The 16106-nt window shown below is 33.4% G+C and overlaps 1 protein-coding gene across 1 annotated transcript; it reads right to left on the bottom strand.

Moving 5' to 3' along the window:
- Nucleotides 1-1289: 1289 nt before the first annotated feature.
- Nucleotides 1290-2913, bottom strand: LOC105771504 (transcription factor JUNGBRUNNEN 1). The gene is given in 4 exon segments (XM_012592959.2): nt 1290-2157; nt 2240-2550; nt 2645-2894; nt 2896-2913. Coding segments are annotated over 4 exon segments (960 nt in total). The 3' UTR covers nt 1290-1776.
- Between the last annotated feature and the right edge of the window lie 13193 nt (nt 2914-16106).

The following is a 16106-nucleotide window of genomic DNA, read 5'->3' on the forward strand; positions in this document are numbered from 1 at the left end:
CAAAAAACCAACAGTAGTTAATACTAAAGGGAGTATTTTATTTGCTTTTGAACTCAAGCTACTAAGTGGGGTTATGTTATTTTGCTTTAATGTGGCTGAACTCAGATTTCTAGGGGGAGGTTATCTTATGTTGCTAACTTATGTTTGAATTCTTTTCATTTTTGAAGTTTGAAGTTCAATTGACATGTGGTTAATTTTCCTTTTATTTTAATGTTTTTATTGTACAAGGAATATTTGTTTTTGTTATAGGGTTTTATAAAAAAATCAAAGGGAGAGATTGTTGATACGAATAGTGTATTGTTCGACTTGTGGTTTTTAGTGTTTCAACATGAGGAATAAGCTATATCATATGTAATGAGATTATTGGTTGGAAATTTTTGAATTTATAGTTATCCTTTTGTTTTAGATATGTTCTATAGGCAACAAAAATTTAAGATATTTATTTGTATTTAAGAGAAAATTTGTCACTATAACAAAAGAAATCAACAACTTTGGAAGATCCTTATTCAAGCATGATCATCCAAAGATAAAGATAAGTTCAAGAGAAGTCCTAGATCAACTAAGAATATGTGCAACACATTTTTGAAGAGTTTAAAGATCAAATATAATTAGTCAAGATCAAACTTGAAGATAAAATAGAGTTTTATTTTAAGTATGACTTTTGAAGATGAAGATTGGATTAGTGATAATATTTTGTGAAAAAGGGAAGTGATAACTTGTTATCCCATTTTACGTGGAGTTTATTCTTGAGTCTTGTGGTCGACTTTAAAATCTAGAAAAAGAAAGATTTATTTCGTTAGAATAGATGCAAATTTTAGTGAGAGCATATGGTCAGTAAGGAACTATTATTGAGTGTATTTGTTATTTGTCTTTGTATGATACGAAGTTGAGTGTCTTTATTTTATTCAATTGGAAACATTGTTTTCGGGTTTTATCATTTATGATTTCACTCTAGTTGAGTGATGAAATGACTTTGAGGAAAGGTTGAATGGAGGAGAAGTTGTTCGGTTGAGATAGGTTCAAGTAGATTTAGACTTAAATCATTGCATGCGTTGTATGTTTAGCAGTGAGTTTTTCTTTGGAGACGGCCCAACAAACATAAGTGGGACATCATACTACCTAAATAATCCCTTATATATTTTGTTGCGTACTTTACTGTTTTATTTGTATACTTGTTGCACAGTGTGTGTCAATACACAAAACAGCACATTAGTGCCTTTCAATGTTTTGAATAGTGTTCCAACGTAGAGAAACACAATTGATTACCGCAGTGTTTTTTCAGCAACAAATTTCAACAAAGAAGAATAGTAGTAATTTCATATCGAAAGTGAGTGGTAAGTTTGTCAAAAAACTACAACAAAAGAAAAAGGAAAAGAACATCAAAGCGTGAGCTAGTATATTAGATGGTCGGCCATGGAAAGTAACTTGGAATAGTATATTTCTGGCCTTATACCATGCTACAATTTAAAACCAAGAACAGACATGGCCATGTTCTTTTTAACTCACTATTATACCAAGTATAAATTAGCTTGTATTCTCTAAAATGTTTTTCATCCTAAACACATTAACCTGCTATGATTCCCATGAACTACAAGTAAAAAAAAAGAAGAAAAAAACCACGTCTCTCTATTTTTTGTGATTGTAGTCTTCATCTAGTTTTACCACACCAAAAAATCAAACAAGAGCATCCAACTTAAAATGGATCGGTATATATTCTTCAAAGAGATTCATGGTTATTTCGAGTTGTGTATATATATATGTATATCCCTTAAACATCTACCAATCACTATATAGCAGTGATTTAGCTATGGTATAATCAACTTCAGGCCTAAGTTCATCCCAGTGTTCTTGTCCGAAGTATTCATCAGCTGCATTTGGGTTAGAAAAGCTTAAATATGATGGAAGCACTTGAGTTGTTGCTGCAAACAACTGGTTCCCTCCAAGGAAATGATCATTCTGAAGCTTCCTTTCGATCCCCTTATCATCTAAAACTCCAAAATTCTCTACCTTCAAACTATTTTCTGATTCTACACTGCATGCTCTAGAGCTGGTGGCACTAGTATTAGTATTTTGTTTATTCTTCTTATTTTGCCAATCTGATGCAAACTTTCTACTTGAAACATCCCGTTTAAAGATTCTGCAAAGTGTCCAAACTTCCTGTAACAACCCCCTCATACAAGATTAGAAAAGGGATTTCAAGAGAGATAAGGAAATTTTAACAAGTTGAAATGGATCTTACAGCTTCTGGCAAGTTGTCCTTGTTGGTGCTTGAGAGAGTAGTTGTGGTGGGTGGTGGGAGGCGAAATTCATGCATCATCCAATCAGTTTTAGTGCCTTTCCCTGCACTCCCCTTGTAATAAACCAAGGATTTCTTCAGACCTATGCAATCGTGAAATCCACCTACCGAATATATAGGCTTGTCGATCCCAGTAGCTTTCCAGAATCCCGACCCTGTTACCCTGTTTGGCCTTATGCTGTTCCTGTATTTTCTTCCCCTTCTACAAAAGAAGTACCATTCCTTCTCTGTACCACTGCTCAGTTTGCTAACTTCTGCACCATAATTAGTTAGCAATTAATAAAAAAAATATTACATAAGGAAACTGTGAAATTAACAAGAAAGAAAATGAAGATTATTGAATCATACTTGGAAGATCCCAAGGATCATGTTTGTAGATATCAACATGTTTGATTATGTCAATACTAAAGAGTTTCTTCTCCACTTTCCTTCTAAGATAAAACCCCACAAGTTCTTCGTCAGTAGGATGGAATCGAAAACCAGGGAGCAAAACATCTTCATCTTCAGAGATCATCTTCTCCAGCACCTCCATTTCTATGCTCCTTACTATTTCTTTTACCACTTTTATATACATTAATGTAACAGGCCTTATATTGTTTTAAGATGTGTGTGACCATGGTTTTCTAGTCAAAGTCAACCTGTTTGACTGGAAATATGAGATTGCTTGCTTCATATTTGAAGACTTCATAGCCGATAAAGATTTTGTTGGTTTGTAGATTTTTCACCAAAGAAAAAGACAATTAAAATCTTTATTTGAGAACAAGAAACAGAAGACAGCATTTGTCCCTGGAATATCTAACAAGAAAAAGAAAAGTCATTATAATAAGGTTTGCCTTTTTCACTAAATATGTTTCAAACACTCTTCTATAATTCAGGTTTAAAATTTGTGGTTATCTCTTTTAAAATTCGATAGTACATTTTCTCTTTAAGAATATAATGTATATTAATGCCATATCCAATCACTTGTGGTAAAAAGGTTTATCTTTGAATATTGAAAATTTACTATTTACTTTGCAATATTCCATATTGGTTTCTATATATTTTAGGAAAGAGATTTTTTCTTCATGCATTTAACAAAAAAAAAAATTAATAATTTAACTTAAATTTTGAAATATAAAAATAAAAGATTAAATTTTTAAAAATAAAAATATAAGGGACTAAACTCTAAATTTTAAAGAATACAGGAACTTATCACTTGTGTTAACCTATATCTTAATATATTAAAGTTCCTAAGGGTTTGAAATCTAAGAAATCTGAAGACTATTGACTTCATTATTTTAATTTAGTCTTGAATTAATATGGCTGCTGCAAAAGTCTTTTCATGATGTGAGTTAAGGACTTATATTACATACATATTTATATAGGTTAAATTTTGTTTAGTAAGAGGTATTATAGGTAAGCTGTGAATTTAATTTTTACATTTTAATTTGGTTATTTTAATTTTTATATTTTTATGTTTTATATTTTGAAATTTGAAATTTGAAATTTTAATTTTAATTTTATATTAATTATTAAATTATTAAATTTTGATATTTTCAAAATATCATGCAATAAACAAGTTATTTTTAGAAATAATTTAAATAAATTAATTATTTATGAAAATGACTCACTTGTAAATTATGTATGAAAATGACTCATTTTGAACCGTGAATCTTGGTATCATTGTTACTATTGGCGGCACTACCCTTCATTATAGGCCAATCATTGGCTGATTTTAAAAAAAAATGCATTTTTTTTAGTACTGTCATTGCTATTGACAGTATTAAACTGAAGTGTGATTATATAAAATGTTCAGAGACTTGATGAAGCAATTACCCTTTTTAGATTGGATAAAAAAGGTGGCATCGACACCAAATTAAATAATTTTAAACTTTTGGTCTATTTGCATGTTAGGTCTGTCCCTTTTTGAAATTAAACTTAAACAACTCTTAAAAATATAAGAATAGCAAAAATAAACCCTTTTCATTTTTTTAAAAACAATAAACTTAAAAAACTATATAAAATTCTTATTTAAATTACCCAAATATATCCCTAAAGAATTTTTCTTGAGTAAAAATTCTTATTTAAAACTTGAGGAAATTTCTTGAGGAATATATTTGGGTAATTTAAATAAGAATTTTATATAGTATTGTAATTTTATTGTTTAAAAAATAAAAAGGGTTTATTTTGTTATTCTTATATTTTTAAGAGTTATTTAATTTAATTTTAAAATTAGACAGATCTAACATTCAAATAGACCAATATGTTATAAAGCATTTAATTGGGTGTTGCCATACTTTCATCCAATCTAAAAAGGGTAATTTCTTCATCATGTCCCTAAACGTTTTATATAATCACACTTTAGTCCAGTGTTGTCAATGGCAATGACGACACTATTATTATTTTTAAAACCAACCAATGATTGGCCCATTATGAAGAGTAGTGCCGTCAATGATAATGGCGACATTGAGGTTCACTGTTCAAAACGAGTAATTTTCGTACATGATTTTGAAAGTGAGTTATTTTTATAAATAAATAATTAATTTAAATTATTCTAAATAAAAGCTACAATAAACATATTATGATACATGTAATTTTATTTTAGCTTGTTATTTCTAAATATTTAGGGTGAAGCCTAACTCCAAAATGATGCAATTACTTTTAAGTTTATTGGAAAATTATAAAATTATAAAATTATAAAATAGTATAATGATAAAATTGATTTTGACCTCAAGAATTTATAATTCAATTTTGGTACCTTATTATTATTATTATTTTGCCTTCACCCATGTACTATACCTTACAAAATAATCTAGTTAATGGATTGAGTCGTACTTGTTTTGTATTAGGACTAAATTTCAAAATTCTAGAAGTATAAGGACTAAAATGACCAAATTGGAGAATATGGATTAAATTTATAATATTATGCATGGTAAATGATTAATTGAAAATTTTAACTAAATGGATTTAATTGCTAACGTCGGGCCATAATTAAAATAAAAATTAAAAATACAAAGACTGTAATTAATTAATTCAAAAAGTACCAAATTAAAATATAAAGACTAAATCTATAGTTTATAAGTAGTAGGGAAATTGATAATAAAAATTAACCCAGCTACAGTAAAAGAATTATTGGTAATGTAAAAATGATTTGGAGTTTGGTCCAAAATAGACACCAACAGCGGGTGGGTCTGAATTAAGAAAGGAATTCAAATTTGCAGGGCCTGCCATTTCAATGCATGGACTTTAGTTCACCACAGCACCGAATAGAATTGGTACAAGTTGGAAAATAAAAATGTTGAATCAAGCATCATTGAATTCTTATTTTATTAGAGGTGAATAACTTATTTAAATTAATTGAACTTAGTCTGATACCATTATTAGATAGCAGAAATTCATAATATTTACTATAGGAAGAAAAAAAAAAAGTCATTGTCATAGAGATTGAATTTTCTCCTATTTGATCTTCATCTGCTACACATGCTTTTTAAAAAAATATTATTATTCAAACATTATATTCACCCAAAGTCAAAATTTTAACAAAGAAATGCTCTAATCATGCATAAATTAGATCAATTTATTTTAGCAGACCATGAGCGGTTTAAAATAAAATCAGGAAGAAGATATCTATTTAATTATATTGCTTTCCTACAATACAAGAAATAGGTTTAGGATTGAATTATGTCATCAAGTTACCATACCAATTCTTCGGTTTAATAATTAGTATAGTAGGTTGAATATATATATATACACACTAGAAATTCTACTATATATGTTATGTGTATGGAAATTAGTATTTAGAACATAAATTTGTATTTAAAATAACATACAATAAATAATAAAATATCTTATTTTAAACTAATTAATAACAATATGAGATATGTACGATATTAGAATAAAAAACTAGAATAAATTGTAATAAATTATGATTAATAAAATTAAACTTTTGTTATAGAATATTTCATAATCCAAATTCCGGCCTGTTCTAATACTCTTGAAGCCCGACCCATCTCGCGAGCTCACTGATATCACCCTACCACCTCACGCGCCTCGTGAAATACACTTATGCTCCCGCGAGATCTGCACACCACCAATGTCCCGCTTCACTACTTCGCGAGGTGATCGATATCACGCTGAGACCTCGCGAAATACACTTCATCTCACCGCTTAGCGAGATCGCCTTGACAAATAAGAATGGGGGATATCACGTGTGAGCACCACCGATACCTCGCGAGGTGGTCCGTATGCGAGTTAACCCTATCAGACCTCACCACCTTGCTAGGTGAGGGCGCGGGTGCTGTTCGCTCACCGCGACAATACCGTTCTACCAAAGGGATAAGTCTAAGGGTACACGTAGAGCCTAAACGGGGGAATGTGTCATATGCATGACACCTAGTTGGGAAAACATATTGTATGCATGGCACCTAGTTGACCCCTAACATGTCACATAAGGGAACCATGCCTTATAAATATGGAAGAATTGCTCCCAAGGAAGGGGCGACCAAAAGAGACCTCAACAATTTGGTGAGGTGAGTGTGGAAACACTTGAGATCTTCAAAGTGAACGAAAAGTCGATATGGCTCGCCCAAATGAAGGATACCTGAAAGAACCATTTTTAAACTAGAATGTGAGAGGAGGGGCTAGTAATCATCCCAACGAGCTCGAACTTTTCGTGAATTGGTTCGTGAATTGGCCTGAAAACCTGGGCAATCCAGACCAACAGGAAACCCACCATGCTTTCAATCTTAATTTTCTGCCAGATCTGTTGATTTCTAACCCTTCTAATCAGGAGACTCCCAAACAATAGCTCGTAAGCCTACAAGAGCAGATACATATTTTAAAGGAAAAAATGTCCTAGCAAAATGTTAGATATGAATAGCAACAACTTTTTCATTAAGAGAGCTTAGGCAGAATGAGGAGATAGTGCGGAAGATGTAATCAGATTATTCAGGCCATCATGATAACACTATGCCCCTGCAGAAGAAGGGCTATGGAACGCATGCAAGGCCATGACAATAGGAGGTGGATTAGGTTTTTTGTTCTAATAATCCATTGGCTTTAAAAATTGTGACTGTAGGTTTACCCCTAGAGTTTAATATTCCAAAAGAAGTTCCACGAGCATACTTAATGCAGTACAATGACTATATGAACGTCTTGAGAGCTTCTGATGCTGCGAAGTGCAAGCCTTTATCTACGACTTTGAGGGGAACTGCTAAGGATTGGTATCTGTCTTTGCCATAGGGCTTTGTTAGGAGCTTCACGTAGCTGGGCTAGATGTTTCTAGGAAGATTCTATGCTCACAGAATAATCATGATCACACCAATAAGCTTAATGTCGATGAAGAGAAGGAGGGGGAGTCTTTGTAGGAGTACATAAAGTGTTTTCATGCAGCGATCTTGAATACAAATAATCTGGAAGATCAGTGGGCTATTGATGCTTTCATCATGGGAATGTTGAATGCGCATGTTCAATATTCAATCATGGATAACAAGCCACAAAACCTCACTAATCTTTATGAAAGGGCTTACAAGTTCGTAGAAGTGGAATAAATAAATAGATTAGCTCGTGGCTCCTTTCACCGAGATAATAGGCAACTTAGTGGGCAACCGAGTGCTTATGAGTAGTCAGGGTATGCCCCACAAGGTTTGTAGGTACGAAGTGGGAGATAACACAAAATTTTTTCGCATGGTGGTCCCCTGTGAAGCTTTCAGATACCCCAACACGAGTCCACGAGAAGGTATGTTCCTTATAATAAATTTAAAGTTTATACTTCGCTAAATGCTTCGTGTGCTTATAGTCTTAGTCAGGTTAGACACATAGGTATTAATGAACCAACCCCTATGAGGCCTAACTAGATGAGATATAATTGTAGGGATAGATGTAACTTCCACAATGATAGGGGTCACAAGACTAAAGCTTGTTTCTCTTTAAAAGACGCTATTGAAGAGGTTGTTATGAATGGTGAATTAAAATAGTTTGTGGCACAAGATGCTTTGGCATCGGGGTTAGGACCACATAGTGTGGATAGGGGCAAACAACATGTTAAAGGTACTATCCATGTCATTGTGGGCACGGATGATGATTGGGGAGGTTCCAATTTCAGAAGGAAGGCTTATTTCTGGAGCGTTATGTTAGTCAGTAAAGTTAAGAGATCGTGCCACTCTAACAGTAACTTTGGGAGATGGAGAACATACCACCACGGAGTTGGTCTATTTTTTGTGGTTGATCAACCCATAGCCTACAATGCTATTTTTGGTCGCCCCATCATTTGAATGGCCAAGATGATGGTCGCTACATTTTGCATGAAGATAAAGTTTCCCATGTAGACAGGAGTTGGATTTATGAAGTTTGATCAGCAGCTCGCCTGACAATGCCATGTGCTATCTATCAAGTTGCCCATGATTCGAACTTGTATGGTAGGAGCTCGTAGCCACCAAACATAGATAAACATATGATGTCACTGTGTAACAATCCATACTCGGTCTGGTCACCAAACTCGAGCCATGGAAGACTACATTAGCCACTTAAGTGACTCTCTATTAACACTAGACCTAACCACTTTAACACTACAAGTAAAAACATAATAATATGCTTGAGTTATTAAAGTGCAGCGAAATATCACATAAGTACTAACTTCTATACAATTAGGGTTTTCATGCTTATAGGGTTCACATATATGTATGTAAGTAAGGCTTCACATACGTAATAGTTTTCTAGAGCAAGGTAAGTTCATGATCAACTCCTACAAGTTTAGATACGATTCACAGGGTTTCTCTTATGTTATCTATTCATAGATTAATAAGGGTTTGCTGGAAACCGTTCGCCAATGGATAGGGTTTGCACCCTGTCACTTCATAATAACTTTGGTGAACTCCTTATGAGTTAGTCAATTTGTTCCATTCATGATATTGATTAAGATGAACATATGTTTAGCAAGTACTAATGAGCTTTGTTATTTAAGATAACATCAAAACAAACTTGTACTCAGGTACTTGAAAAAAATTATGTTCTGTGAGAAACCTATGGTTTCGTAAGTATAAACATAAAGGAAAACATAAGATAGTATAATTGTAACTCCCCAAAATATAAGTTTTTAATTTCTGCATGTTATGACACAAATTGCTTGTTTGCTTTAATGGCTAAGTGATTTGGGTGTGTATGGGAGTGTTTGAGAAGCTGGGTTCAAGCCTTGGCTTTTGCAGAATTTTTTATTTTTCTCTTAAATAAACCTGGACACTAGTATATAAGCTTTAAAAATAATAGTGTTTGTTTTATGACATAGCAATAGCTTGTGGTCTAGTGGCAAGGTAGTGTTGAGTAATTGTGAGGTTTGAGGTTCAAGTCTTAGGTTGCGTAGTGGAGTATTTATTTTGCTGCTTAACCTGGGTAGGTGGTGGAGTTGGGTTAGAATACTACTTAAGGGAGTTTGGACTGGTCTTGAAGGAAGTTGGGGAGGATTTGATGGAGAAAATCAAGGAGGGATAAGGGGAGGGATTTTAGGAGAAAATCAAAGAGTTTGTGGGAGAGGAGGAGAGTGTGGGGGTATTCCAACTTGGAAAATCGGCTGGGGAAGGGGTTTTGTGCTGAATTTGCTCATTAGTGAGAAGGGTAATCGATTTGGGGGTATTTCTTTACTCTCTTTGCTTCGGTTTTGTTTAACTTTTCTTTCTCCCTTTTGTTTTCTTTGTGCCGATTTTCGCAAAGGACCTTGGGAACCTCTCGGGTTTGTTCATCTACCTTTTCCTACTCTTTTTTTTGATTAGGGTGGCCGAATAGTTTTGTATCTTCTCTACCAGATCCTTTTTCCTCTTTCTTCTTCTTTTTGTGCCGAATCTTCTCTTCTCATCTCTTATTCTCCTCTCCATTTTTGTATTGCAAGTATTGTCGACTACCGGTAAGTGCTGCTCTTCACTCTGTCCTCTTCTTTTCTCTTTCTAAAACTGAATAGCCTCCTCCATAATACTTTGATTTCTGACTGCTGATGTTTTTCTCTCGATACGCTGCTTGTTGCGGTGTTAAGGTTTTCCTCAAGGTGTGGTGCAATGTAAACGTTGTAAAGTCGTCGAAATCTCTCTCATTCCTTGATCAAGGTAGGTAGGCTAGCCTTCTTTTATGTGATGGCCAAATATTCTATGGTTCTGCATATGATCATGTGTGGTTTCCAACCACATGAATACGCAATACTGTTTAATGAGTGGTTGTATTGCAGATATTTGTCAGCAAGGTTGAAGTCGATCGTCATTGGTTGTAAAAGAGGGCAGAGCCATTTTTTTTAGTCGAGGCAAGTGTTAGTTTAGTTTTGGGTCAAGGTTGTAAAAGAAGGGGATTAGCCTTATTATTTTTCGATTAATGGAAAACGTGTTTGAATGTAAATTTTAGGGTATTCGCGAATCTTAGTACATTTTCACAAACAGGTGTGTAATCACACCCTCTCTCAACTGCAAAGCAGTAAGAGCCGAAAAGCCGTAAACACGATGTTCGAGACCACACGGGCGTGCGAGCGCTCGAGTGGTAAGCTTAACGTGTAATTTGTGGGAAAAATTACCGAAATACTCTCGAAGGGTAAAATTATCGAAATACCCTTGAAGGGTAAAATTATCGAAATACCTTCGATGGGTAAAATTATCGAAATACCCTCGAAGGGTAAAATTACTGAAACACCCTAGAAGGGTAAAATTACTAAAATACCCTTAAAGGGTAAAATTATCGAAACACCTCTGAAGGGTAAAATTATCAAAATACCCTCAATAGGTAAAATTACTAAAATACCCTTAAAAGGTAAAATTATCGAAATAACCTCAAATGGTAAAATTACTGAAATACCCCCGAAGGGTAAAATTATCGAAATACCCTTAAAGGGTAAAATTACTGAAGCACCCCTAAAGGGTAAAATTACTAAAATTCCCTCGAAGGGTAAAATTATCGAAACACCCCCAAAGGGTAAAAATTATCGACATACCCTTGAAGGGAAAAATTACCAAATACCCTCGAAGGGTAAAATTATTGAAATGCCCTCGAAGGGTAAAATTATTGAAATACCCCCGAGGGGTAAAATGACCGTTTACCTCTAAGAGATGAAATGACTGTTAAGGCCTTATGCTATGTATGACCGTTTTGCTTTATGATAATTACATGACTGTTACTGAGTATGACATATTGCATACAGGTATGATTTATGACGTGACATACAACATAGAGTTGGGATGTTGATATAGAGGAAGTGTACTGTTCTAGTGGCTTTGCCACAAATATCATTCATGGCGACTTTTTGCTATATCGATCTTGGCGGCTCTCATGCGATATCATTCTTGGCGCTTTCTTTGCGTTCATCGATCTTGGCGACTTTGCTGCGATATTGGTGTGTTGGTTGGATGGGTCGATTTTATCCTCACATGGTGTGTTGGTGGTGCAGAGTGGTGTGTTGGATGGATTGGGATGGGTTGCATTACTGCATTTGTACTGATTACTATTTTGGGCTAAGGCCCATACTATTACTGTATTGGGCTAAAGCCCATATTCTGATACTGTATTGGGTTATGACCCACACACTGCTACTGTATAGGCTCAGGCCCAGACTGATTCTGCATGTTGCATGCTGATTGTTTGGTAGAGGATTACACACTAAGTTTTCGTAAACTCACCTCTCTTCTAACTGTGCAGGTAATCTTCAGCCATAGGCGGTTTGGTGCAGCGAGGGACTCGGAGGTGGCCACACAATCACTGCTGTACACCTTAGCTTTTATTTTTATTTTAATTAATAAGTTGGGTTTTGGTTTTGTAATAAGGCCTTTTCATTTGTGTTTTAAATTTTTAATTGGGTTTTTACTTTTATCTTTTATACTACTAATTATTTGAAAACGGATTTTCAAAATAATTACTGTTTTCAAAGACACGAGCTTTAAATGCTAGAGTTTTTAAAATGCTTCCACGTTTTAAATCAACTTAATATAACAAAAAGCAGTTAACAAGGCAAGCATATGAATAAGTGCTGCGTTGTTTATTAATAAGAGGTTTCCAAAAATAAGAAATGAGTTTGTCATCAAGCCAAATTTTCGAGAGACACTTTAATGTGATACACCAGTACGGCCATAACGTCTAGGCCGGGTTTGGGGTGTTACAATAATAATTACCAAGTCCTAAGACAATCAGCAAAGTCATTAGAAAGATATCTTTAGCCTAGAATAGGATCCCACATTGCTTTTAATCCAGGGTTTGTTTTTTTCACCTTTTCAATACTGGTACTTTGCCTAGATCATTCATCTTGCCACTGCTCACCTTGATATTTATCTTTTTGAAGTGTTTAGAAAGGAGTGTGTGAGTTCTTGTGAACTTAGTGAATATAGAGGAAAGAATAAGCACAAAGCACACACAAATCATAAGTTAAATAAAGACTATAGTAAAATTACTGAACTTGAGAACTGGGTTCGCCATTCTTAGACAATGCCTAGTTCACCAATACTTACTGTGAGATAAGTTTAAACTGTAAACATTGTTTTTAAGAAAACATTAACTTGTTCACTTGTTCTTTCCTATTAGATAAGTGAATCTTCTTATAACACCTCATAATGACTCAAACAGTCTTAACATGTCCCATAAGTGCAACACAAAGCTAAGTACTCTCCAACACACTAACATGTCCCATTGAATAGAGCTAAAGCTCAACATTCCCCTATCTCTTCAAGCTATCCCAGGGCCTCAAAGCCTAAAACATAAAACATATAGGTGAGTACTCGCAATCCTATGACATGCCATTATATCCAATAGATTCAGGAGATTAACATGTTAAAACTTTTACTTAAAACATAAAGCTTGCAAAATTTATAACATATAGGGTCGCTATAAAGTGCCCATGTATCACTATTAATGAAAACATATAGTTTAGAACATAATCACAAAATCAAAGGTTTTAGAGAAGGCTTGCTCTTGGAACTTAGGTTAAAATCCTAAGTTCTTGATCAACACTATGGTTTGCACATACAAGTGGCAATCCCTGAACACTCACAAAATTTCTAAAAATTTAGACAAGTTTTGCTTTTCCCTTGTCTTTTCTTGAAGATGGTTCTGTTAAGTTCACAATTTCAAAAGTCACTAAGAGAGAAAACATATTAAAACTCATACATATCCACAAGCGTAACCTAGGTTCGCACATGCTAGTCTTTTAAAAAACCTAGGTTCCTTTGTTGCAAACTTTTCTAAACATCAATAGAGGAACAAAGTCTTACCTTAGTTCCCAAGGGCTTAAATTCTGGGTTACTTGAACTTGGTAATAAATTAATCAATGGAGAATTCAAGAGAATAATAGAATATGGATTTTCTAATGGCAAGGGGCTTAATTTATAGGCACTTAGTGTTTTAGTGTTCTTAGGATACTCTAGTTGTAATATAAGTAGGAAATAATTACATGCATGAATAGTCTTGTAACATAAATTGACTTCTTAATTTTGGTATAACTCTACTTCGCTACTGTAAACTCTAAATTATATAGATTTTTATAGCTGTTTAAATAACTTGTTTTACTTCAAATTTATGCTGATCTTGAGTATTTGATATTTAAATTGGGTGATTTCTATTCATATTGAGAAAATAAGCATAATTTTAGTAAAGTATGCAATTTTATAATTTTTTGTATTAATTTCACATAGTTTCACTATTTTATGTTACATATTAATTTCTGTGTTTTAATTGTTACAGTGGGACCATTGAATTAATAAGAAGGGAAGCTTATTCAATTCATGCATGGATATGGGGTAAAATCCACCTCAATTGGATGAAAAAGATAATAAATTAAGTATTCAATTTGATCCAGTTTGAGTTTCTTGATTAAGAATAGCAAGCCAGATTAATTAGACCACAAAATTATCCAAGTAGGGAGAGAGGAGCCCAAATTCGGTTAAGGCATGAAGAGCAACCCAAAATTAACTTTGGGATAATTGGAGGTCCTTGCACTTTTAAAAAAATACAAAATCAGCTCTCAACTTTTACCCAAGAGACCGTCCACCTCATTACATGATTCATGCATGGAATCAAACATGAATCAAGAAACCATCAACTCCTTCCTCCATAATTTATGGCCGGCCAAGTAAAGGAGAAACCTATGGAATATTCAAGCTATTTTTAGTAAACTCCTTAGCCGTCCTTCTATTATAAGTACCAACCCTTACTTCCCATTCATTCATCATTGAATAATCATTCATTCATCCCCATACCTCTCTCAATCCTCTCATATTTTCCTTTCCATTCTTCCATGCATAAGCCTTCCATTTCTCCACCTCCTTTAGCTAGCATGTTCCCTTGAGGAAAACCACTCTTGACCAGCTACCTTGAGGAGAAATTTGTGGAGAAACAGCCGTGAGAATTGGAGGAAGCCTCAACGATTGGTCACCAAACTCATCAAAGAGTTTCTTCTTCCTTTTGCTTATTCTTAATTATTCAAATATCTTTGCAAATTTTTTTGATGTTTTTCTGTTGACAATAATGACTTAAATTTTTTAATTGGAATGATTATATTAATTTGACGAAGTTTATTTGATTCATGTTTATGATGTTCTGTGTTTCAATCGTTCATGCTTTCAATTAATCTCATGCATGCATTTAATTCATTAAAATGTGATTGAATGCATTAGAATTAGTTGATCAATCCTAGCCAGATGATGATTAATGGACGCAATAATTCAAACGTGCATGCGTAATTTAGATCTTAGCTTGATTAAATTAAAGGTTCGTAATAACTCGAGAGAGCTCTATTACCTTGCATAACATTAGATTTGTGTAATTAAATTGTTTCAAACCTAATCCATCTCTGTTACTTCACATAAACTTTAAGAAACTCTTAGTTAAATATGATTATGGTAGTATGCATGTTATTCGAAGTATAAGATTTCGAAAGGACTTATAACTAATGTCAAGTTAATAAAAGATCGAGTTGCCATGAAATTTTTTTTAGAACATTGTTAAGCATGATGAAAAATGAATTGAGTCAAATGTTGTAATTATTCTAGCTTATTCATGTTATTTTTGTTAACTCGTGAAAATTACTGCTAAACCATGACCTTGCATTTTATTTCATTTGCATTTAGATTAACTTGTATTTAGTTAATTAATTTAATTTAACATCGTGAAAATTAGTGCATTAAATTAATTCTGTCTAAGGAGATTGGAATTAAGTGGGACCATTTGTGACCCCTTCAACCTTTTCTGGGAACTTAATTTAATGTAATTTTCTAAGAAAATTTTTCTAAGTAGGTGTTTTAATTTTTGATTTCAATTTTAAGTTTATTTTAATTTTAATTTTTATGTTCAATAGGAGGGTCAAGTTGGCCTAAGGTTTAATCAGTTTATTTTTGTCAAGTTTTATTTTAGTGCAAATAATAAAATTTTTGTAGTTTTGGGCTGAGGCCCATAACAATGATGAGGAGAAAAATATCCAACACTCGCTGCCCCTTCCCTTCGCTGCAGCATCACTTCCCCACGTTGCAACAATCTAAAAAAAAAAGCGGATGATACAAATTAATAAAAAGGGGAGGAATTTCTTTAATTTCTTTTTCTTAGTATTATTTTAAGGATATTTTTTTTCTACTTAGGAATATTTTGTTTTACTTATAAAATAAATTGAATTATTTGTAATACATGAGTAAATTAAGACTGAAATTTGTTCTCTAATAAAAAAAGAAAAGTAATGTGGTAATGTGAATGTACATGTATAGGATTGGATCTGCAATAAAAGACTTGGTATTTAAGTAGTCTTCATGACTCACCTTTCTTAATTGCAATCCGACCTGGTGTACAGTTTTCATTCATTGCTTTGTTCTTATGTAATGAGGACATTGTTTCT

Source organism: Gossypium raimondii, chromosome 6 (genome assembly GCF_025698545.1).
Source record: "Gossypium raimondii isolate GPD5lz chromosome 6, ASM2569854v1, whole genome shotgun sequence".
NCBI lineage: Eukaryota > Viridiplantae > Streptophyta > Magnoliopsida > Malvales > Malvaceae > Gossypium > Gossypium raimondii.